The sequence below is a fragment of the Limulus polyphemus genome, unplaced genomic scaffold (genome assembly GCF_000517525.1).
Source record: "Limulus polyphemus unplaced genomic scaffold, Limulus_polyphemus-2.1.2 Scaffold1006, whole genome shotgun sequence".
Classification (NCBI taxonomy): domain Eukaryota; kingdom Metazoa; phylum Arthropoda; class Merostomata; order Xiphosura; family Limulidae; genus Limulus; species Limulus polyphemus.
This window is the reverse complement of record NW_013666616.1, coordinates 45536-66383: the sequence shown is the minus strand read 5'-3', so window position 1 is coordinate 66383 and position 20848 is coordinate 45536. Positions and strand designations below refer to the sequence as shown.

Genomic DNA, 20848 nt, shown 5'->3' with positions numbered 1-20848 from the left:
TATTCTTATTTAGTTATAAGTATTCATACACTAATTTATATGCTGCTTATAATAGTATTACTCGCTTCAAGTATCCCTTAGCCTTTTCAGGCTTAAATCCGCTAAGTTATCTCCTCAGATGAAATTTATATTATCTTTGCGAATCCTTCAAACGTTATGAAGAAGTGAAAGTTTTGAATTAAAAGCATTATGTAAAATGATTTGATGGCAATTTGCATTTACTACAATAACATAAAATATTAAATTGGGATAAAAGAATCTTAACATTTTAATGAAAAATTAAATTATGTATATAATACAAGGAACTGAGTCTTATATCATTATTTAAGTAAAATATCCTACTTATCAAAATAGCCAGTTATATTACATTATAGGAAAGCAATGTCGATCTACTGTAACTCACCAAGTTGGATCAAACAGCAGGTTTGTGTTCTAATAGAATCAGGATAGAAGTGTCCAACAAGTACTGTGATGCCAGTTAAGACATCCGAGAGAGCTAGGTTTCCCAGAAACAAGTATGTACTTTTAGGAGTCACCCCTTTTTTCAAAAGCAGTCCAGAAGAAATCACTACAGCGGAGTTAGCTAGCACAATGACGGCCCCGATAATTGGAACAAGAATGTCATAAACTAAGAGCTGTGCCTTCTGATTGGAGGGAATATCGGTAACATTCATAGCTAAGCCGTCTTCAAAAGGACTGGTCAGTTCGAAGTTCCGGGTGTATGTGCTTTTTGATGCGTTGAATTTAGATGGGTCCATTCCAATAAGTGAACTTTTCGCTTCAACCACTAGTTTATACGACGGTTCTTTAAAGATATAAAGAAATAAATTTCATATGTTCATTATACACTTATCTAATTTGTCAGATTTTAATGTAGGCTCATAATCTATACAAAGAATGTATATATATATATATATATATATATATTAGAGATAGGAACCTTGGACCCTTGGATTTGCAGTCCGACTTACTAGCTACTAGGCCATGATCAGCCCAATATATTAGACATAAGAGCGATGATGAGAAAAACTTCACTCTTATAAAACTGTTTCTTTAATTTAGCTTTTAATGGTGATAAACGCAGAAAAGCTTAAACTAACAATCCTAGATACAAACAATATCAGATACAATATACGCTTATTCGTCCCTCTTACGTACTTGGACTATATGGGACTATGTGAAACAAAGCCAATGCGTAAAAAATTATAACGCAACAATTAGTGATTACAAACACTGTAAAAAAAATAACGGAATAAACAAACAAAATAATCAGAATTACTTGGAAATGAATAATTTAAAAGAACACTAAGATCTGAGAAAGTCCTATTCTCTAACAAGAAACTGAAATATCGACATACTAAGTTCTTTTAAAGTTCTTCTATAGTGAAAGCGGTTTGGTATCTTAACAATTGTAATGGAAAACATTTTCGTTATATTATATACACCTTACGTTTAATCACCTTCATCTGATGCTTGTAGTTTTGACACTTTTCGAAAGGTACCTGAAATTATATTTTTTCAATTGTAATATTCACTATTATCTGTGTTGTACGTTGTGACAACAACGATATATATTTTAGTATTTGAAATAGATTGAAATATCTCAATAAAAGCAGAAATAAACACAACCGACCATTTTTTAGTGTATTAACCAAGTTCTTCTCACATCTCAGTTAAATTTCAAGGAAAAATATAGTCCGATCTTTTAATCAAGTGTTCTATCTACTATAAGTGCATGACGCTGGATGTTAAGCTATGACTCGCTCCTTACCTGATTGTTGTCATGGTAAATTCAAATGCTTCTAAAGCTATGTGGTACTGTATCACTAAACGTCCTCAAATGGTTGTTGTGAAGACTATGCTACATGAGTTAAAACGTATTTGACCACAATGTTATTTTTTAGCCAATAACGTGACTTGTATCTGAAACCTAAAAGCAGTGTCGGTACTTGAGAGATTGCATACATCAGTGAGTTGGCAAAAGTTAACATTCTCTAAGGCTTACTTCAATTACAGTATAAAAAATATATTTCCTATACAATCATCTAAGGAAAGGTAAACAATGTTGGAAAAAGTTTTTAAATACCATTATAACACACATAAATCTTCATTACTAAATCTATCTTGATCCCTGATGGCTCAGCACTAAAGCTTGACGACTTATAACGTTAAAATACAGAGTTTTGTCCCTGCGATGGGCGAAGAGAGCACACTGTGCAGTTAAAAACGAACAGAAATGTATGTGTCTTACAAATCCTAGTCACATATTTCCTAGTAATCAGAGGTGGGGTTGTGCTAAACAACAGAAAACATAATTCAATAAACATATAACATTTCCTTGTGCCTGATTTGTCAAAGACTTATCCTATAATAAACTATAATTGAGCTAATTAAAATAAAAGAGTGAATTATTTTTTCTGAAACTAAACAAATTTTTTTTCATTACGATTGTGTGTACGAAACCCTATGTACAAAGATTCGACCGGTTTCTTTTAGGTTTAGAAATTATAACTTGCTGAACTGAGGGTTAATCGCACTTTCTAAGAATGGTTTTATGTCCAGTACTGACCATACATAAAAATACTTCTTTGAATTTTGATCGTACTTGGTCTGGTCATAGGTATCTGATCGAATGGAATTACTGGGATACCAGCTTCTTCAGCTATTTTTCTTCTTAAAAAAAAGAAAGAAGAAAAGGGGAAAAAATGAAACAACTGTTGGTTTCGAACTATGTCTGAAAGCTGGTGAACCTTTGGTTAAGGAGCTTTTGTCAACTTTACCTCATATATTGTTTGTTTGTTTTGTAGTTGAGCACAAAGCTACACAATGGGGTATCTGTGTTGCGCCCACCACGGGTATCGAAACCCGGTTTCTAGTTTTGTAAGTCCACAAACATACCGCTGTGTCACTGGGGAGCCAATATATTGTTAACTGCACCAGGAAATATACCATCTTCTTTTCAATGGCGGTTTGGATGGGACAATTCTTTTTAGTAAGTACAAGGGATGAAAGCCTTGCTTCATATTGACATATTGCTTCATATTCTACATCACTTAACAATATCACTAAAATAATATCTCTCTTTAGATAAGTTATGATGTGATCTTAAGCAAAATAATTTATGGCTGCATTGCACTATCGAATGCTCAAGAATTTGCAGTAAGAATTTGCAATGTATGTCATCACAGACGCCTCAGGTCACATCTGTGGCGACACGCCAATATGCAAAAAAATACAAATAGTTCTGATAAAATGCGATTAATTATCTGATTGGATAGGGCGTGGCCCAGTAGTTTTCGTGCTAGACTATAAATCCGATGGTTTACGGTTTGTTTTCTGTTGTCGTGAAATCGCGCTTCACACAGCAAATTCTTATATAAGTTTGATTATCTTGTAACTCAGCAAGTTATTATAAAGACTACATTACCTTGTAACTCAGCAAATTCTTATAAAAGTTTGATTACCTTGTAACTCAGCAAGTTATTATAAAAATTTAATTATCTTGTAGCTCAGCAAGTTGTTATGAAAATTTGATTACCTTGTAACATAGTTAGATCCTTATAATACCTAGTTCCGATTGGACAAGTAAACTAATCGGTTTTATGCAGTCTTAATCACTTTTTTCTTATTATAGTCGCACCGTAAATCAAATGATAACTTCCTACTATCATGGTTATACTGTTTGAAGACTGTACTTAAACTATTGATAATTATGTTAATGAAGCACAATTATTCTATCCAGAAGATGTTTATGAGTGCATCATTTTCGTAAATAGTTCAAATTGTCAATTTAAATACCCAATAATTTCCAAAATGATTGGCAGAAATTGGTAGAATCTATCGAAACATCTTTTTAAATGTTAAAGTTCTAATATTAAACATTTTAATTTAAATATAATCTATCTTTCAAGATGTCAAGTAAATAATTTTTTTTTCTCATAACAATTAATGTCAAAATCTGATATTACTATTGGTATTCCATACTTATACCCATTCTTAGTAATGCAATAAATATTACGTTTAACTGTTATCTGTTTATAAGCCTTTCACAATATAAAGTTATTCCTTTCACCCCCCCCCCAGTGGCACAGCGGTATGTCTGCGGACTTACAAAGCTAGAAACCGGGTTTCGATACCCGTGGTGGGCAGATCACAGATAGCCCATTGTGTAGCTTTGTGAATAACTACAAACAATCCTTTCAAACTTCGCCAATCATAGGGAATTCAACTCGAAGAAGTACATTTCAGCACTCAACATGTCAAATACAAAAATAATAGTGGTTAAGCTTGAACGCCAAGGTGAAAACAATCCATAATTTTATACATCTATGAATATAGAAGAAAATATAACCAGTTAGCTTATAAAGATTAATAAATAATTAATATTAAAAAACGCACAAAAAACGACGTTCTTTGGCACAATGAAAGGTAAAATGTTTATTATGGGTTACAGCTGACTAACAGAGGCGTTTTTGACACTTCAAACTACTCGGTGCAGTTTTCTTGGGGGGGGGGGCGTTCGTATGATCAGCTATAGGTATAGAAATTTATAATTTGTTTTTGCATTACTTTGGGGTCCCGCAATATGAGGGGCTCATCGGTGCGTTGCCTCGATTGCACCAACTGCTGACTAGTTTCGGTAACATAGTTGTCATCATCAAATCTTGTGTCTACAGTATTAGCTTAGTCTATATTTAACTATAATCGTTAATGCATGAGTTTATTTTTAAAAAGCAAAGTCAGGAGACATGGGAAGGGGGGGGAGGTAGGTAAATCGAAAATGAGGGATTGCTTAAGATAAACAGGTCTTTCAATAGGAGAAGCTAATTGGTCCGTCGTCTCTATTTATACACAGATGTATGTTTTTAAATATGCAAATACTCTCTATGGTTGTTTGTGCATTTCTTAAGATATTTAAATTTTCCAGTCATAATTACTATCACAGTTCCAGAAATGTCCAGCTACACTAGAGGATATTGTGTTACCGTGTTTTATGTCGATATGGCGTTCTTTCGTCCTCGTTTTTAATGTCCTTCTTTTTTATCCTACATACATTTTACTGCAACTCCAACTAATTTGGTAAATCCCACCTTTATCTTCACACTTTTTTGGATCTTTGAGTGTTTGAGAATTTTGTTTTGAGGAATAAACGCTACTTTATAACTCTTTAATAGGAAAGCATTTGCAATTGTTTTCCGAAATCACAGAAAAAAAATGGAATGCTAATTAACTTGTTTTGTGATAATTCTATCGGAATTAATTCTGAGTATTCCATTTGTAGATGCTTGTCGTTCATTTTATGGAAAGCTCTGTCAACAGTTATAGGGGTCATGACCTCTATCTACCGCTACTGCTTTTAAGTACATGTTTTTGTGGTTTATATCTATGAGACCAGAACGTATATTAACAGCATGCCAAATATATGAGTAAAATATGCATAGTTTTAGACTGAAAGAATGGCTAGAGTTATAATGTGGTAACGTGCTTACGGCAATTGTTATCATGTTTTTTAACGAGAACATTTAAGAAATCCAGTTCATGTTCATTGAACTCCATAGTAAATGTAATTCCTTCATCATTATCATTCATGTAATTTAAGAACTCCTTGAGGGTCTCACCATGAATGTGTCGTCCACATATCTTCTATATCCTATAGGTTTTATTAAAGCATTTTGTAACTTGGAATCGTGGTAACTGTGTTACCGAACCTATTCGACTGTAACCTATAATAAACATTTTACCTTTCATTGTGCCAAAAATATATCTTTTTTTTTTACTCTTTATATAGTAGCACAATGTGCCTGAAAGGGCGTAATAAGAAGTAATTACAATAAGAGTTTTTAAAGAATATTGGGTCCAACGTTTTATATCCCAACGGTGGAATTCACTCTGCAAGAATAATCTACAATTTGCCGAACGTTAATTTAAGTTGGTCAGGAGTAGCATATGTAGCATATAAAATATTGAAGGAGCTATAATCTATATGTTTGGAATCAGTGTTTATATATATATAGTACTTACCAGCACCCTCGTAACGAACGTTTTCTCAAGGGACATTGCTACACTTTAATCTCTATGACATTTGTTCAACTTCTCTCCTATTAGCTCCGAACACTGTTCTTGTATAATGTTTCTTAGGGAGTTCCTCTGGTCATAAACATGAAGCCACTTCCGCTCGAAGTAGGAAGTGAAATGTATATTAAACCTTTCCCTGTCTACTAATAGACTTAATTAGAACCTTAACAGAATGGTTTCTCACAAGCTAATTGTGTATTACATATGATCAAAAGGTTTTTTTAGTATTTATACGAAGTTGATTTTTAGTAGAATGTTATAAGTTACTGAAGGACACTAATTTCGCTAGTGAAGTGGCTTCTTTATTTGTATACCTTCTGTATAATTACAGTCACTACAAAACTGGTATTTACATGATATGTACAGCAACAAATTACGCAATAGTGTAACGTTCACCTTTAGATAAGGTATGTCACACGAGATAAAAGTACAGTTACCAGAGCGTTTGTTTCTCTGAGCTGCTCTGATGATTTTCATGTTCTTTGTCTAGTCGATTGCTACAATGAATCAGTAAGTTATCCATATTGTGCAACAACCAAACACACCAGAAGACAACAATTTCTTACCTCTAGTCATAATGAATACACATAAAAAAAGCGCCTACACCTAATGTTTTGATTAATCACGCACGTATGTTTGGCCTACTCACACTTAATGTTCAAGTTTCAAGTGTTTTATAGAAGCTTGTATTAAAAATATTGTTTCTAAGAAAACACATTTGTGTTAAATTCCAATCTCTACATTTCACGTTTTACCGTTCAAACTGCTATAATTCTAAAATGTTTTTTTAATAAAAGCTCATTAATTTCGATCACAAGGTGATGATTATAATTACCATTTCTTATCGCTGATAGGCATAACTATTAAGAGAACTTAGTCATATCATTATCAGTATATTGTAGGAAGTGTAATAAACAAGAAACTACGTATTACATATCTTAGAAACAGTCGTTTATACACTCAGTTAAACTAATCGTGTGTTCCTAGTTTGTTCTCAGTATAACAAGTAGTTTTAAAGTGACTATCGCGGTTTTAATGTTCACAAAGATTGCTTAAAACCGTCAGTGCGATGAAATAATTTTACCTACACTCAATAAATATCAGAAATAGATAATTTTATGTATCTAAATTGTCTACATCAATGTTTAGCTTATCATGAACTTACACCCAACTAAGGCAAATTCTGGCATAACGTATGTACATGTGATAAGGAACAGTTTCTGGAAAATGTGTTTAACAATCTAAGTGTCGGAGGAAATTGTAACACTGAGCAAATTGTATATGAAAAATCCATAGTTACCGGAAGTCAAAGAGGAATTAAGCTTTTAAACACAGGAAATATAAATAATCTGAGAACAATAATTAAAAGCTAAGAAGAAATGTGTTTCACAAACAGTCCATTGCAAGGCTCCATTACAAAAGCCATGTCTTTCAAAAAAGCTGTTTGTGTTTTAATGCAAAAATACACAATGATCTATAAGCACTGTGTCCACCGCAGGAAACTGAGCCCCGGATGTTAACGTTATAAGTCCTCAAACGTACCGCTGATCCACCGAGTAACTCAGAAAACTAAAATGCCCAAATAAGTAAGGATAAATTACGTTAACATGGAATGAAGGTGAGATATGTCTGACATACACAGTCGAACAGGAAGTGCAAAATGTTCAATATCTTACATTCCAAATCTCAGATCAGTATGTTTTGGGTTTCTATGTGTAGGCGTAGTCGGTTGATCTGATGATGGCCACGGTAAAAGTTTAACGCTAGACTGAAAGGTTTTGTACGTGTAATATTTGTGTCTTTTCTAATTATTATGTATTACAAGTAGTAGGGGTATCTCATTATTTGTGAACGGTTCATGAAAACAATATCAAAATGTGTAGCAAAAGCACAAAAAGCTTACAGTTGTAAAGCACTGTTATGAAGTTCGGTGTAACTTGTAAGAATCAGTTGGGCTTGAAAAAAGTAAGAAAGCTGTCAACCTCTGGTCAATCCCTAATGGGTTAAAAGTTTACAACACTAAGTAGCTAGATAATTATTGGGAGGCCATCCATTTTTCTAAATTCAGTAAATTTGGAAGCTACAAGAACCCATATGATTATGAGACGTTTTTATCCGATATAAGGAAAACACATGTATTTGGCATAGTTTGAAGAAAGGTATATAAAAGACAGATCAGGAGATGTGAAAGCGAAGGACGTGTATTTGGCGTGGTTTGGAGAAAGGTATATAAAAGACAGATCAGGAGATGTGAAAGCGAAGGGCGTGTATTTGGCGTGGTTTGGAGAAAGGTATATAAAAGACAGATCAGGAGATGTGAAAGCGAAGGACGTGTATTTGGCGTGATTTGGAGAAAGGTGTAATAAAAGACAGACCAGGAGATGTGAAAGCGAAGGACGTGTATTTGGCGTGGTTTGGAGAAAGGTATATAAAAGACAGATCAGGAGATGTCAAAGCAAAGGGACAAACCGAGGGAGGGAAGAAAAAAGATATGTGTTATTGATATAGTAATAAAAAGAAATATGTTATGTTTAAATTTGGTACGATTCAATTCCTGATAGAAATAAGTACAAAGCTAAGTGGAAAGCGTAGTGCGATGACAACACGATTGTAACAAAGTAGACCCACAGTAGAGTGATGTTGGAAGATGACCACAACAAACTGGTGTCAGAAACCCAACAACGCCGACGTGAAATTCATCAAATCGTTAGGAATGGCAACCTAACAATGGAGAGAGAGTTTGAAGTTGGAATCACATCGATAAAAGCCGAGGAGGAAAGCCAACCAGGCTAAGCAGCTAAGTAAGTAAAGAGAGTAATTTTCCTTTTTGTTCTTATATTGCTGTTTCGGCTTTGACGATGGTTCCGTTATTTTTTACTGGTTATAAATTGCGTGGTTCATTGTTTAAGAGTAGAAAATTAATGTTAGGATGGCTGAGAATTGAGAATTACCGACAAAAAGTCAGTTGGTAAATAAATATAGAGAACTGGGTATAACATTTAGTAGCAACTGGAAAATAAAAAAAAGATGAGATACGTGAAGTTTCAATTGAGGCTGAAGTCGCAATAGATGATTTTTTTAACCTTGACCTTAGTAATATGGTTAAAAGAAAGGAAGCCAGAAAACTCACGTGAGAGGTGACGTTAGCGGATGAATACGTAGTGATGAAGAAACATAGTGGATTAAAGGTAGATGAGAACTACTTACCACAAACGAATAAAACTGGCTCAGTGCTCCCTGAGAACTGTAAGGCAAGCTTTTCCACAGATTGATTATGTAAATAAGGAAAAAAATTAGATATCTCCACCAAAATGTTTTATATGTGATCAAGTTAGGCATATAGCTAAATTATGTAGGCTTAATAAAAAATTGCAGAAAGAAGGGAGAATATGATGTGTTGTATTAAGTACTAAAAGAAAATTTCAGATAAGTATTTAGAAGAAGTGATAATAAATGGGTAAGCCGTAAATGCGTTAAAGGATACCGGTAGTTGGAAAACTCTGGTGAGAAAAGAGACAGTAAAAGAAAGTCAACTCGTTTGTGATAAATTAGATTTAATTGGGCTTAGCATCAGTGCAGGAGGGGCTCAGTATACTTTACTACTAACTAAAGTCAGTCATGTTCAAAGGTCAAGTTTTTGAAGGAGACGTAGTGGAAGGGGTGGCGGGTGGCATCCCATGGTATCACTAAATTTTACTGCCGGTCATTAGATTGCCGACATATCACTACCGCGACATTTTATTGCCGTAGTAAATTACGTCGATGCATTTTACTGCCGGCAAATAATTATGTTCTCAAAATGAAATATTTCCTAGCACATTGGCACCCCCAGTAGCACAGCGGTATGTCTGCGGACTTACAACGCTAGAAACCGGGTTTCGATACCAGTGATGGGCAGGGCACAGATAGCCCATTGTGTAACTTTGTGCCTAACTTGAAACAAACCTAGCCCCATGAACAACTTTATTCTCAAAAATTACAGTGAACTAATAAACTAGCGCATTAAACTTGATTAAAAATAAAATTACTCGAAAAACAGAATAATAGAATATGAATAATAATAAATAATATACTGGGGAAAAAAAGCTATCACTATATAGCAAATACCTACACTCTTCTTTACGTTTGCACCAGTACAAATTTTATTACGTACTTTTCGTGCTCAAGATTTTTTGACATGATTATGGTTAATTTTATAATATTCCGATAATATAATTTCTATACATGCAGAAAAATGAAATAATTAATTGCTGCATCTCCTTGCCGGCAGTTATTTACTACGGCATTAAAATGTCGTATGTCGGCAGTAGAATGTCATAGAACCTTATTCTATATATTGTTTTACGTAGTAATGAGGTAGAACCTGTCGGTTTGCAAAATACACCAGTGGCAGTGATAAAATGTAGCCAAAGTAGACAGAATTGGTCTACAACATAACTACGAGTTTATGAAAACAAGATAAAAGCATGTAGTAAAAGCGCGAAGAAGCTTACAGTTGCAAGGCTTAATGCTGCATGTTTTAAACCTATAAGAGCTTGCAATACTCTGTTCGAAACTGTTATTACCATACTCTACCCAGTCTTACAAGGCTTATAGTGGGTTAATAATTCTGGAAGCTAGGTTATTCTATTTCTTAGAAATTGTGCTAATTCATAAATCCATTTTGAGAATCCCCCTATGAATCAAAGGTAAAATTACGGACTTACAGTACTAAATCTGGGGTTCAATTCTCCGTGGTAAACAGATTCTATTGTGCAGCTGTGCGCTGAAACAAAATCAACAAACCCTTTGAAGAAAGGTGTGAACGGTTTAGATGTGTTTATGTCCATAACACATTAAAATCATTGAACGGCAATTTTATAAACTTGCATTTTTATTGTTTAGTTATGTGGTGATTATGAGAAAAGTCATTACTGAACATATTTAAAATGAGCCTATACTTGGTTAATGAAATATAAGTATAAAAACTTAATGCAATTGCTGGTAAGCCACCGATTACATAACGAATAGTAAGCTATTAAGTTTTTATCATATAATAACATACTTAAGCTGTTGCTTCTCTAGTAAGTCATTATACAATAGTTCTGGGGGTTTATTTTTACTTTTTTTATCTACACTAATCTATAAGTAAATAATTCATTAAACGTCACCGTTTCTGCTTTTTATGGAAGCCTGATACGTAGCAGATACTTCTTAATTCTTTCTAGTCATTTCTGTCTCACGTTTGTTTTTGTAACACGAAGCTACACTATGAGCTATCTGTGCTGTGCCAGCCACCGATATCGAAACCCGGTTTTTAGAGTTATCAGCCTTCAGACTTACTGATGCGCCACTGCGATGCCTGTCTCAAGTGTCAAGTGTTTGCTTCTTTCTGGTATTCGTGAAAAGCTACAAAAGGGCTATCATTCTTTAAACGTCCCTAATTTCGAACTGGCAAAAAAACAAGCAGCTAGTCAACACCACTCGCCGCCGACTCGTGGAATATTCTAATCAAAGAGAGGGATTTGACCGTCACTCATATAACGCATACATGACCCCAAAGTGCAAAATGTCATTTTGGGCCAGTGGGAGGCGAACCGTGTACACTCGAATTTGTACCCCGACAAGCTAACCACTTCGTTACGAACTACTCCTAATTCAATTGAAATATCTTTCAACTCACAAAACAAAAACTGCAAGGAAAGTGTTCATACTATGTGAAATTTTAATCTAATGATTCGCCCTTCTCTATAAGAGATGAATACACTGCTTCAAATGATTATTCAAATTCCAATCGTATCATATAAAAACATGTTCAGTCACATGACAGTTATCAGTAAATTTGTGTTTCATAACTTGTTGAAAAGTGTTTCTGCAGTATAAAGCTGCTCATTAGTTTGATCAAAAACATGGTTGTCACCTTTATTAACAACATATTTTTCTTTAAATGTAAACATTTAAGATTGTTTGTTTAAATATCGATACTATATGATTTAAAACTTTCCCAGATCGTGGCTGCGCAAGTAGTTCATTCACAAAACTATCAAGCATAAGTTGAAGTAAAGTCCGGAACCACAAACACTTCAAAGATTTTTACAGAACGTGTTCCATATGCTGTCCTACTAACTCGAAACAAGTTTTGATTAACAGCAGGAATAATTCGACCTTATGACAACGCCATAATCAGTGACGTATCTGAGTTTAAAAAAAGCTGCAAATCACCTATAGTTCCAGATGTTTGAGACACCCTATATATACCAATTGCATATACTCTATTATCTTTAAAACACATAAGTACGTAGGTATTTGTGATATTTAATAAGAAAGGCTTATTGAAAGACAATTTCGAACTGACAAACGTGCATATAAAGCTATGTTTGCATGTTACCTTGAAACTGAAATGATATTACCAAATACTTACCTCTGTTATATTCGAGTTGCCAGTTACGCCACGAAGGCTGAAGGGTTCAAAACCTAATTAATGGAAAATCACATATGTGTGCTACAACATTTTATAAACGCAAAGGAACCTCAAAAGTTTCGAGCGAAACTCATGTTTATAGTTCGATAAAATAAATCAATAAATGGTTAAGTTGCTTAACCACCGATAACGTAACAAAGATATTTCCATGTTATCCTTATTCGAATATTTATGTGACTAATAGCAGTCAGGGGTAAAATTCCGTTTACTTTAGAAAAACAAATACCTTGGAAAACCCCAGCTATTTACATTAAATAGGATATTTCTTTAATTGTTTACATGTACTGTAGGTTTGTTTAAAGTCAGTGCGGGGACGAAATCAAATTCCCCGGCGTGTCTAGAGCTTTTGATGACACAAACACTTACTGTAAGAGTAGACGTACGAGTTGATGTAGGTGTAAATAAAATGTGAACACGTTTCCGGAATAATTGTTGAATAACACAGAATTTTATATAATTCCGATATGCTCTAGTTGAGTAATTAATAACATTTTTATTATGCAAATGTTTTATTGACGTACTGGTTAGTTTTTTTTTGTGAAATACGATAATCGTTGTCCTCAAAATTTTATTCCTATTAATAAAGATCATAAACACATATAATCCATCATATAACTGCGTATCACCCACCTTATATATATAGATATAAGGTATTGAAAATAATTAAACAAAGAATGAAAAAATAAGTGTAAAATGCAAATATTATGGAACTGTTCCCTCTCTATTGTATGACCAAAGTATAGTTACAGAGAACGATCAAACAGGGCCTCACCAACATAATACCTATAAAAGTACAGGTGAGCATACTATTCCCAGCATTTATCTCTTCCACGATAGAAGTGACAAATATGTAGAAATTAAAGTTCTGCTAGTACCTGCTCCATGTGACTGATTTAGGTGAAATTTCATGCTCGTGAAACTAGTATTGTTGACAATAGAAGTTGTCAAAGTAGAAAGCCCAAGTTTGTGAAAAACGATGTAACGTAACTCATCTTGTGTGTTTACTTGATACACGACAATCCAATGACCTAACTGTAAATACTAAGATGCACACAAAATTCTCAATGGATGTGAAGCTGCTGAAAAACTTAAGCTTAGAAGATATACCAAACCCAAGAGGCTGAAACATGGAAATAAAAAAATCTATCATTCTGGCAGTTATTTTGATGAAAAATAATTTTTCGAGAAATAATTAATCATCAGGCGTTCTCGAAGATTAAGCAATCTACTTTCGCCCTGCTCGAATTTTGAATTTAGCACGAGGATTAGGCTTTTACAGGCTGATTGAGATTATAGAACTTATTGAGATTTTAAAAATACTTTAAAAAACCTAGCTAGCTAAACGAGGCGTGAGGATAATAGTAGTGAAGGTAGGCGATCTTGAGGCATGTAGTGGTGGCTCAGACGAACTATGCTAACAAATGGGCCTTGTAAGGGCCTGGCAGGGATCAATAAATCCAAGTGCCGTGGCTGGGATCTACAGATCCAATGCCCAAATATTTTGGTGTGGGGAGAGGAAACGGAAGTACTCCAAGAAAACCCACTTTCACTATTCGGGACTGAATAAAGCCCGACTAATTCCCAGGTGAAGGATTAGTGGAGGTTGAAGATTTAAGAACCTGAAAGATACTAAAATAAACAAAGTTATACATATAAAAACCTAAGATGTGATTATTGGGCTTATGATGGAGAGTTGTTGTCATGGATAAAGTTATATGGGGATAGATTATTCTTTTTTTATTGGCGACTTGTGTTATACATTCTTGTACTGTTGGTTCTGTAGTATGTTTTTCAACGTAGCATGCTGGTGTATAGTATGGGAGCTGATGGGCTGAACGTATGACTCGATTTTGTAGTCTAAGGAAGCAGAATGGTGTCACGTTATAAATTATCATGGAGCCGTAGTCTATTATGGGCTTGATGAATGTTTTATATATGCATATTATTGTTTGTGGACTGCACCCGTGAGTGTGATGGTTGGTTTTTAGAAGGTAAGCTATTCTGGTTTTAAGATTTTATATGATATATGTGTGTGTCAAGTTTTAGTTTGAGGTTAATTGTGATGCCAAGCAATTTTGCTGTTTTAGAAAATGTGATGGGCCGTAGAGTTTAAATTCGTCATGTTTGATTCTCTTTAGTCATCTGTTTAATGTATGATATAAGATTATTGGTTGAGTCTCGTTGGGGTTGGTAATTGCTCTATATTTATTACACCAAAGTTTGATTTTGTTTTTATAGGGCTTTTTGAACTTTGGTGGCAGCAGGGGGGGGGGGGCACGAGGTGCTCCATATCGCTATGCCATCGCGTATTGTGATGCCTGTGTGAAAGGTGTGGTCGGCAGTGGTGGATCGTTAACGAACAAGGTGTAAAGTAATGGGCTAAGAACTGACCCTTGTGGTACACCTGCGTTGAAAGTGAAGGACTGGGAGATAGTATTGTTGATTTTGACTTTCGCGGATTTGTTTTCTAAGAAGTTAGATATCTATTTCATGAAAGTTATTGGTACTTTATATTTCATTAGCTCGTGTTCGAGGTCGTTATGTTATACTGCGTCAAGGATTTTTTGTACATCAAGGAAGGTAGCTGCAGTGGCTTGGAGTTTATTGAAACCGTTGTATGTTGTTTCTATTAGCCGTGCGAGATTATCTGCTTTTTGAATGTTTGACAATATGTTGTTGTTTTCGAAAAGCCAAAGTAGTCTGGTTGTGATTATTTTCTCTAGGAGTTTACCGAAGTAGTTAATTAAGTTTATGGGTCTGAAATCGCTAGGGTTTTTAGCGTTTTTGGAATTAGAGTGATAATCGCTGATTTACATGTGTTTGGGAATAAAAAACTCAATGTCGGTACTTTTTAAAGATGAACCTAAATTCAAATTATTTGGCAACAACCAACTAAAGTTTTTCGATGGTAGGAAGGAGAGAAGTAACACGGGCAACGCAACATCTGCAGTGAAGCATGTTGGTGGACCAATCAAGTCTGAGCTTAATCTCAGCCAATGGCATAAGAGGTCTACACAAAATGATAGCATCTTCAATGCTGACAGGTACAAACAGATTCTTATCCATATTGTCATTCCCCCTAGAACAAGATTTGTTGGACGAGAATTCATCTTACAGGAAGACAGTGATCGTAAGCATGCAACAAATGTAGTGAAACGATATCTGATATGCAAAAAGAAGCCGATGGAACACTCGCAACCATGGCTAGGCCTGCATAATATCCCAATATGAATATTTTTAAGCTTATATAAGCAACCAAATAACTTGGATGAATTGTAGGGAGTAATATAGGACATTTGAAACACTATTTTACAATAATGTATTGATAAATTTTAGTAGTACAAAAACAATGTGTACTGCTCTGTTAAAAGCAAATACGCAATACTAATGCATTTTGGAACTTATTAGCTTTTTTGTAGTTTCTATAATAATTTATTGTCTTAATATTAAAATGGTCCATTTAATTGCAATTACACATCGTTTGTGACTCCTGTACGTGAATCATCTGTTAATTTTTATCATTATTCCCAATACTGTATATATTACAAAACTAAATGAACTCGAATAGATGCAAATGATCACAACAGGCAGGAATTAAATTATTTGATTGTGCCAAAGAAAAATATCTGTCATTATCTCCGTTATAAATAGAAATGATTCTCTAGAAGGGTGAAAAATCTGTATAGTAAAAAAAATGCACTCATTGCCATGGTTATTAGTCTAAGAGACCTTAATAGGTGAGTGACCTAACTTTAACGTAAATAAGAAATAAAAGTATCTATTTCAATTTTACTGATCCAGGATTAATATATAAAGTAATACGCACTTCCGAAATTAACAGAATGACATTGCTAAAGAAATATTCTAGTCATAGTGAAAAATATCTACTATAATCAGTTATATATTTTGATGAAATTCAAGGACAGAGCACAGATAGCCCATTGTGTAGCTTTGTGCTTAATTACAAGCAAGATTTTTTGTTTTAATTAAGTATAAATAGCATTGAACCAGTTCTTTCTTAGAATGGGATCCCCAATGGGACAGCGGTAAGTCTACGGATTTACAATGCTAAAATCCGGTGTTCGATTACCCGAGGTGGACACAGCAGATAGCCCAATGTGGCTTTGCTCTAAAATAACCAAACCAAATCCTTGAATGGCCTTTACTATGTTTAGGCATTTCCTTTCCAAGTTTGTAAAGTGATCAGAATTTGATCTTGAACCACTTTAAACTAAACAAATAAATAAAAGTTCCTGTTCAGGAGGTGACGAAGAATAACGACACTTGCTGTTATCACTAGACTCGAAATACTAACTGAACTTTGTTGCATAAAAAAAAAGTAAAAAGTATTTATCAGTCTTCATTTTATATCATTTTTATATATTTTGGAAATACGTGTGGAAAGATGGGAAGAAAAAGTTCTAAGTAATCCTTGTTAGTTTTTGTTCTTTGCCTTGAGTCCCCGCTTTCATGATTTTCACTATAATTCCTTACATTTTTGAAATATGTTTCGTTGTTCACTTTTTATATTCGTCTTTTTCCTTTCAGGATTTTTACTGGTTTCCTTCTTTTGCTATAATAACTTCATGTGAAAACATAAATGATATAAACTGCTAAAACAGATCTCTTTTTAAGCAGAAACTAGATTTAACAAGAAAACCTGTAGCAATATTTTTGGAAATGGCCAACGAGTAACACTTCTTAAACAATCATCATACTCAACGTTTAATGGATAATTAGATTGTCGTAAAAAGCGTGAAGAGAGTATACAATAAAAGCTTAGCTGTACATGTATATATTCAATTTAGTGCCGAAGATTTGATGAGATTCTATGCTAGAAAGCGATATATGAGATTTTTGAAAGTATCGTATGTGCTTAACACTTTTTATTAAGCTTTAATACTGAAACAAATACATTCATAATATACAAACTTGTCTGTCTCAGAAGCATACTTAACAATCATTTCGTTCGCGTTGTTTTTTGCGCAAAGCTACACAATGGGCTATTTGAGTTCTCTCAACTGAGTAAAAGCAAGCTTTGGATTTTAGTATTGTAAGTCCTTAATCTTAATGCTGTCCCACATGAGCATGTGATCTTAGGCGATCTCACCTTTATTAGGCCTGCTTGAAACTTTCAAACGAAGTGGCAAAAGCGTACTCGCAACTGACGTTATGTATAAACGAATTATTCATCCTTGTCTGTACACGGCAGGCAACAAAATGAGGAGCTATAGCCCCCGATGCTCCCTGGTCTTTGATATTCAAGAGCATATTGAAAAAAAACTACAGTACTGAAAGTTTCAAAAAAGTAAATGAGGGAATATATGGATCGTCAAATTTATATTTGACATCACTATAGTTTCTATTCACCGATGATAATTATATAATAATAGTTTCCAGAAAGTCTACAGCTGATGAGGTAAAGCGTACCTGGAAAGGCCAAAATTCGCAAACGCAGTAAGTCTTCCCCCATCATCATATTCGATAAGATTACAGTATTACAGTAGAATTCAGAAAAGAATGGTATTCCGGGGGAGGGGGTACATAAACTACAACATGTATGTTTCATAGGGATGTACATTAAATATAGTACTAACATGAGATTTTTTTGTGAGAAAGATGTATTGAAGGTTATCAAATTGTGAGCTTATAATTTCTTTTAATTTATACATGTTGTTCCATTATATTTCCAACAATCTAAATGAGGCTTGGCACAAAGATATCTTGCAACAACCCCATAGACAAAAGCAGACAGATTTGATCTGTGCATTTCTTTTGATATTACAGGAGTCAAAGTTAAACAAGTTTAGAGGTTTTGGCCTGCTATTTATTTACATTTACATTTACAAAAACAGACTGATGCAGATAGATATGATATTTGGACCTTTCTTGCCATTTTGCAAGAGTCTATGGTTAAAAACATTCACAAAGTTAGCGCCTTAGGCCTGATATACCTTTATACTTCGACAAGTCCAGCTGAGACGTTGAGCAAAGATAATTTATGACAGACCCTACAAAATGAAAAAGATAGATTTTACTTATGTAAAAGGCAAAAATCTTTTGTACAATCACGATTTTTTGCCTACCTTTATAGTTTAGGTTTATCTCATCAGCTGTATACTTTCTGAAAACTATTATTATTATATGATTACTAAAGATAAATAGAAAATGTAGCCGTGACAGATTTTATTTAAAATTCGCTGCTTTATATTTTCACATTTACTTTACTTCACTATTGTCGATTTTTAATATATTTTTACATATCATAGGTCAAGAAGCCTCTTAGACTATGACTGACAATTTTGTTTGAGTACCACGCCCAAATAGGATAGAGAATTCGTCCAAACAAAACATTGTCATTTGCGTTTGGAAGTTTCAAACATAATTACATAGGATAGCCAGTTTCTGTTTAAATAGATACGTTCACAATGATAGAAACTTTACAGGTAATACTTGGGCAAACAAGCCCTATTCTTTAACACGATACATGAAATTTCATGTACTGTATGAATCAAAGTATTATCAATAACCAACCCTTGTAACGTTTACTTATCCAGACAATGTTTCTAGGTTCGGAGCTTCCAGCTACCTATTACATATATTGCGAATTTGCTTCTACTTTTGACCCCCTGTGAAAATGCAAGAAAAGCATGAATCCCCAGTATGTCTGCTTCAGTCTGTGTGAGTTGCCACACAATATCTTTGTGTTCTTTCGTGTCCAGTTTCATTTGGATTGATGGAAATATTAGGAAACTGCAGACCAGAATATGTTGTTGTTTTTTTTGTAATATTTGACCATTAACCCTCTAAATTCAAAACAGTTGCCTAAAGCAAAATAATGAAAGTGATATTTAGGCGAGTTGAGCCAAACTTCAATACGATCGGTCTAGAAATAAAAGAGGGGTGTAAAATAATAATTGTTGGAAATAAGAAGAAAAAAAATAGGAATTACAATATGTCTATCTCCGTACGGGAGAGACTTAATAATTACAATATGTCTATCTCCGTACGGGAGAGACTTAATAATTACAATATGTCTATTTCCGTACGGGAGAGACTTAATAATTGCGATATGTCTATATCCGTACGGGAGAGACTTAATAATTACAATATGTCTATCTCCGTACGGGAGAGACTTAATAATTACAATATGTCTATCTCCGTACGGGAGAGACTTAATAATTACAATATATATCTATCTCCGTACGGGAGAGATTTAATAATTTGTCCTCAAAAGTAATCCTTTTAACTATTTAAATACTAAGTTATAAGTACATACTTTAGCATTAAAGCTTTCTACAGCTTCTTAATAAAGCTCAGATGCTTTTCCTACGATTTTTAAGTAAAAATGTAAAAGTTTAAACATGAAATATTATCTTTGAAATCGTTTAAATAAACTTAAATATTTTAACATGGGAGAATATTTCTGTAATTTTTAAGCAAAACTTAACCGTTCAACAGAAGTTTACTCCCATAATCTTAGTGATATTATTTAAACCAACCTGAAATGCTTTAGCATGAAAAGTCATCCTTATAACTTCAGAGAAACCATAAATAATTTTGCTTCAAAGGTTGTGTTTGTTACTGATGAAATAAATTTACATGGTTTAACATAAAAGGCATTTCTGTTATGTTAAATAATTGAAACAAACAAGTTAATTAACTTATTAATTATGAAAAAATACAAATAAAATTAATTTTCTTTATGGAAATCACGTGTTTTTTGTTCCATGTTTTGTTAGAAATAAATTACTGAGTGTTTGTGGAAACTTGTAATATACATGTATTTTTTACATGCTTATTACATGTCGAAAGAATAAATATTCAATTTCTTTATTATTGTACTTCTTCATCTTCTACAATATTGAATAACTGCACCGTTAAATATAGATTCAATCCAAGAAAAAGTACACTGAACTGATCTGATATACTTATAAATAAAAATAGTTTAAGTATCGTGTGAACTTTATAACGACCATAAAAGATACAGAATACCCTATAAACATGCATATTTATCCATTGAACCGTATTAAAGTAATTTCAAGAAACAACCACAATAAATTTGGTGTATTATTCTTGCTGAAAAATCTGTGCATACTTGTTGGTTTTGTCAAACACCTAGTTTCGTGCTGGGAATTTTTTGTTTCGTTTTCTATTTATTTCAATTTGTTTGTTTTTACACATGAAACCGAAATGTTTAAGCAAACAAAGGGAAATTATTTATTAAAGAATGTCTAACTGTCATTCTGAAATCCTGCACATGTTTATTAATTGGTTATTATAAAGATTCTTATAGTTTACCACTATTACATA

General features: G+C 33.7%; 1 protein-coding gene across 2 annotated transcripts in view; it reads right to left on the bottom strand.

Annotated features, from left to right (window-relative positions):
• LOC106461663 (glucose-dependent insulinotropic receptor-like) overlaps positions 1 to 6126 on the bottom strand; it is a 10096-nt gene extending 3970 nt beyond the window's left edge. Inside the window, exons 1-2 of one of the 2 annotated variants that reach the window (XM_013921507.2) lie at positions 6022 to 6126; positions 404 to 805 (exon numbers count right to left, since the gene is read on the bottom strand). In XM_013921507.2, coding sequence (XP_013776961.1) covers positions 404 to 758 — 355 coding nt within the window. In that variant the 5' untranslated portion in view covers positions 759 to 805; positions 6022 to 6126. The remainder of the gene's footprint in view (positions 1 to 403; positions 806 to 6021) is intronic. The other variant, XM_022388669.1, reaches the window with a different exon arrangement.
• Positions 6127 to 20848: the final 14722 nt, after the last annotated feature.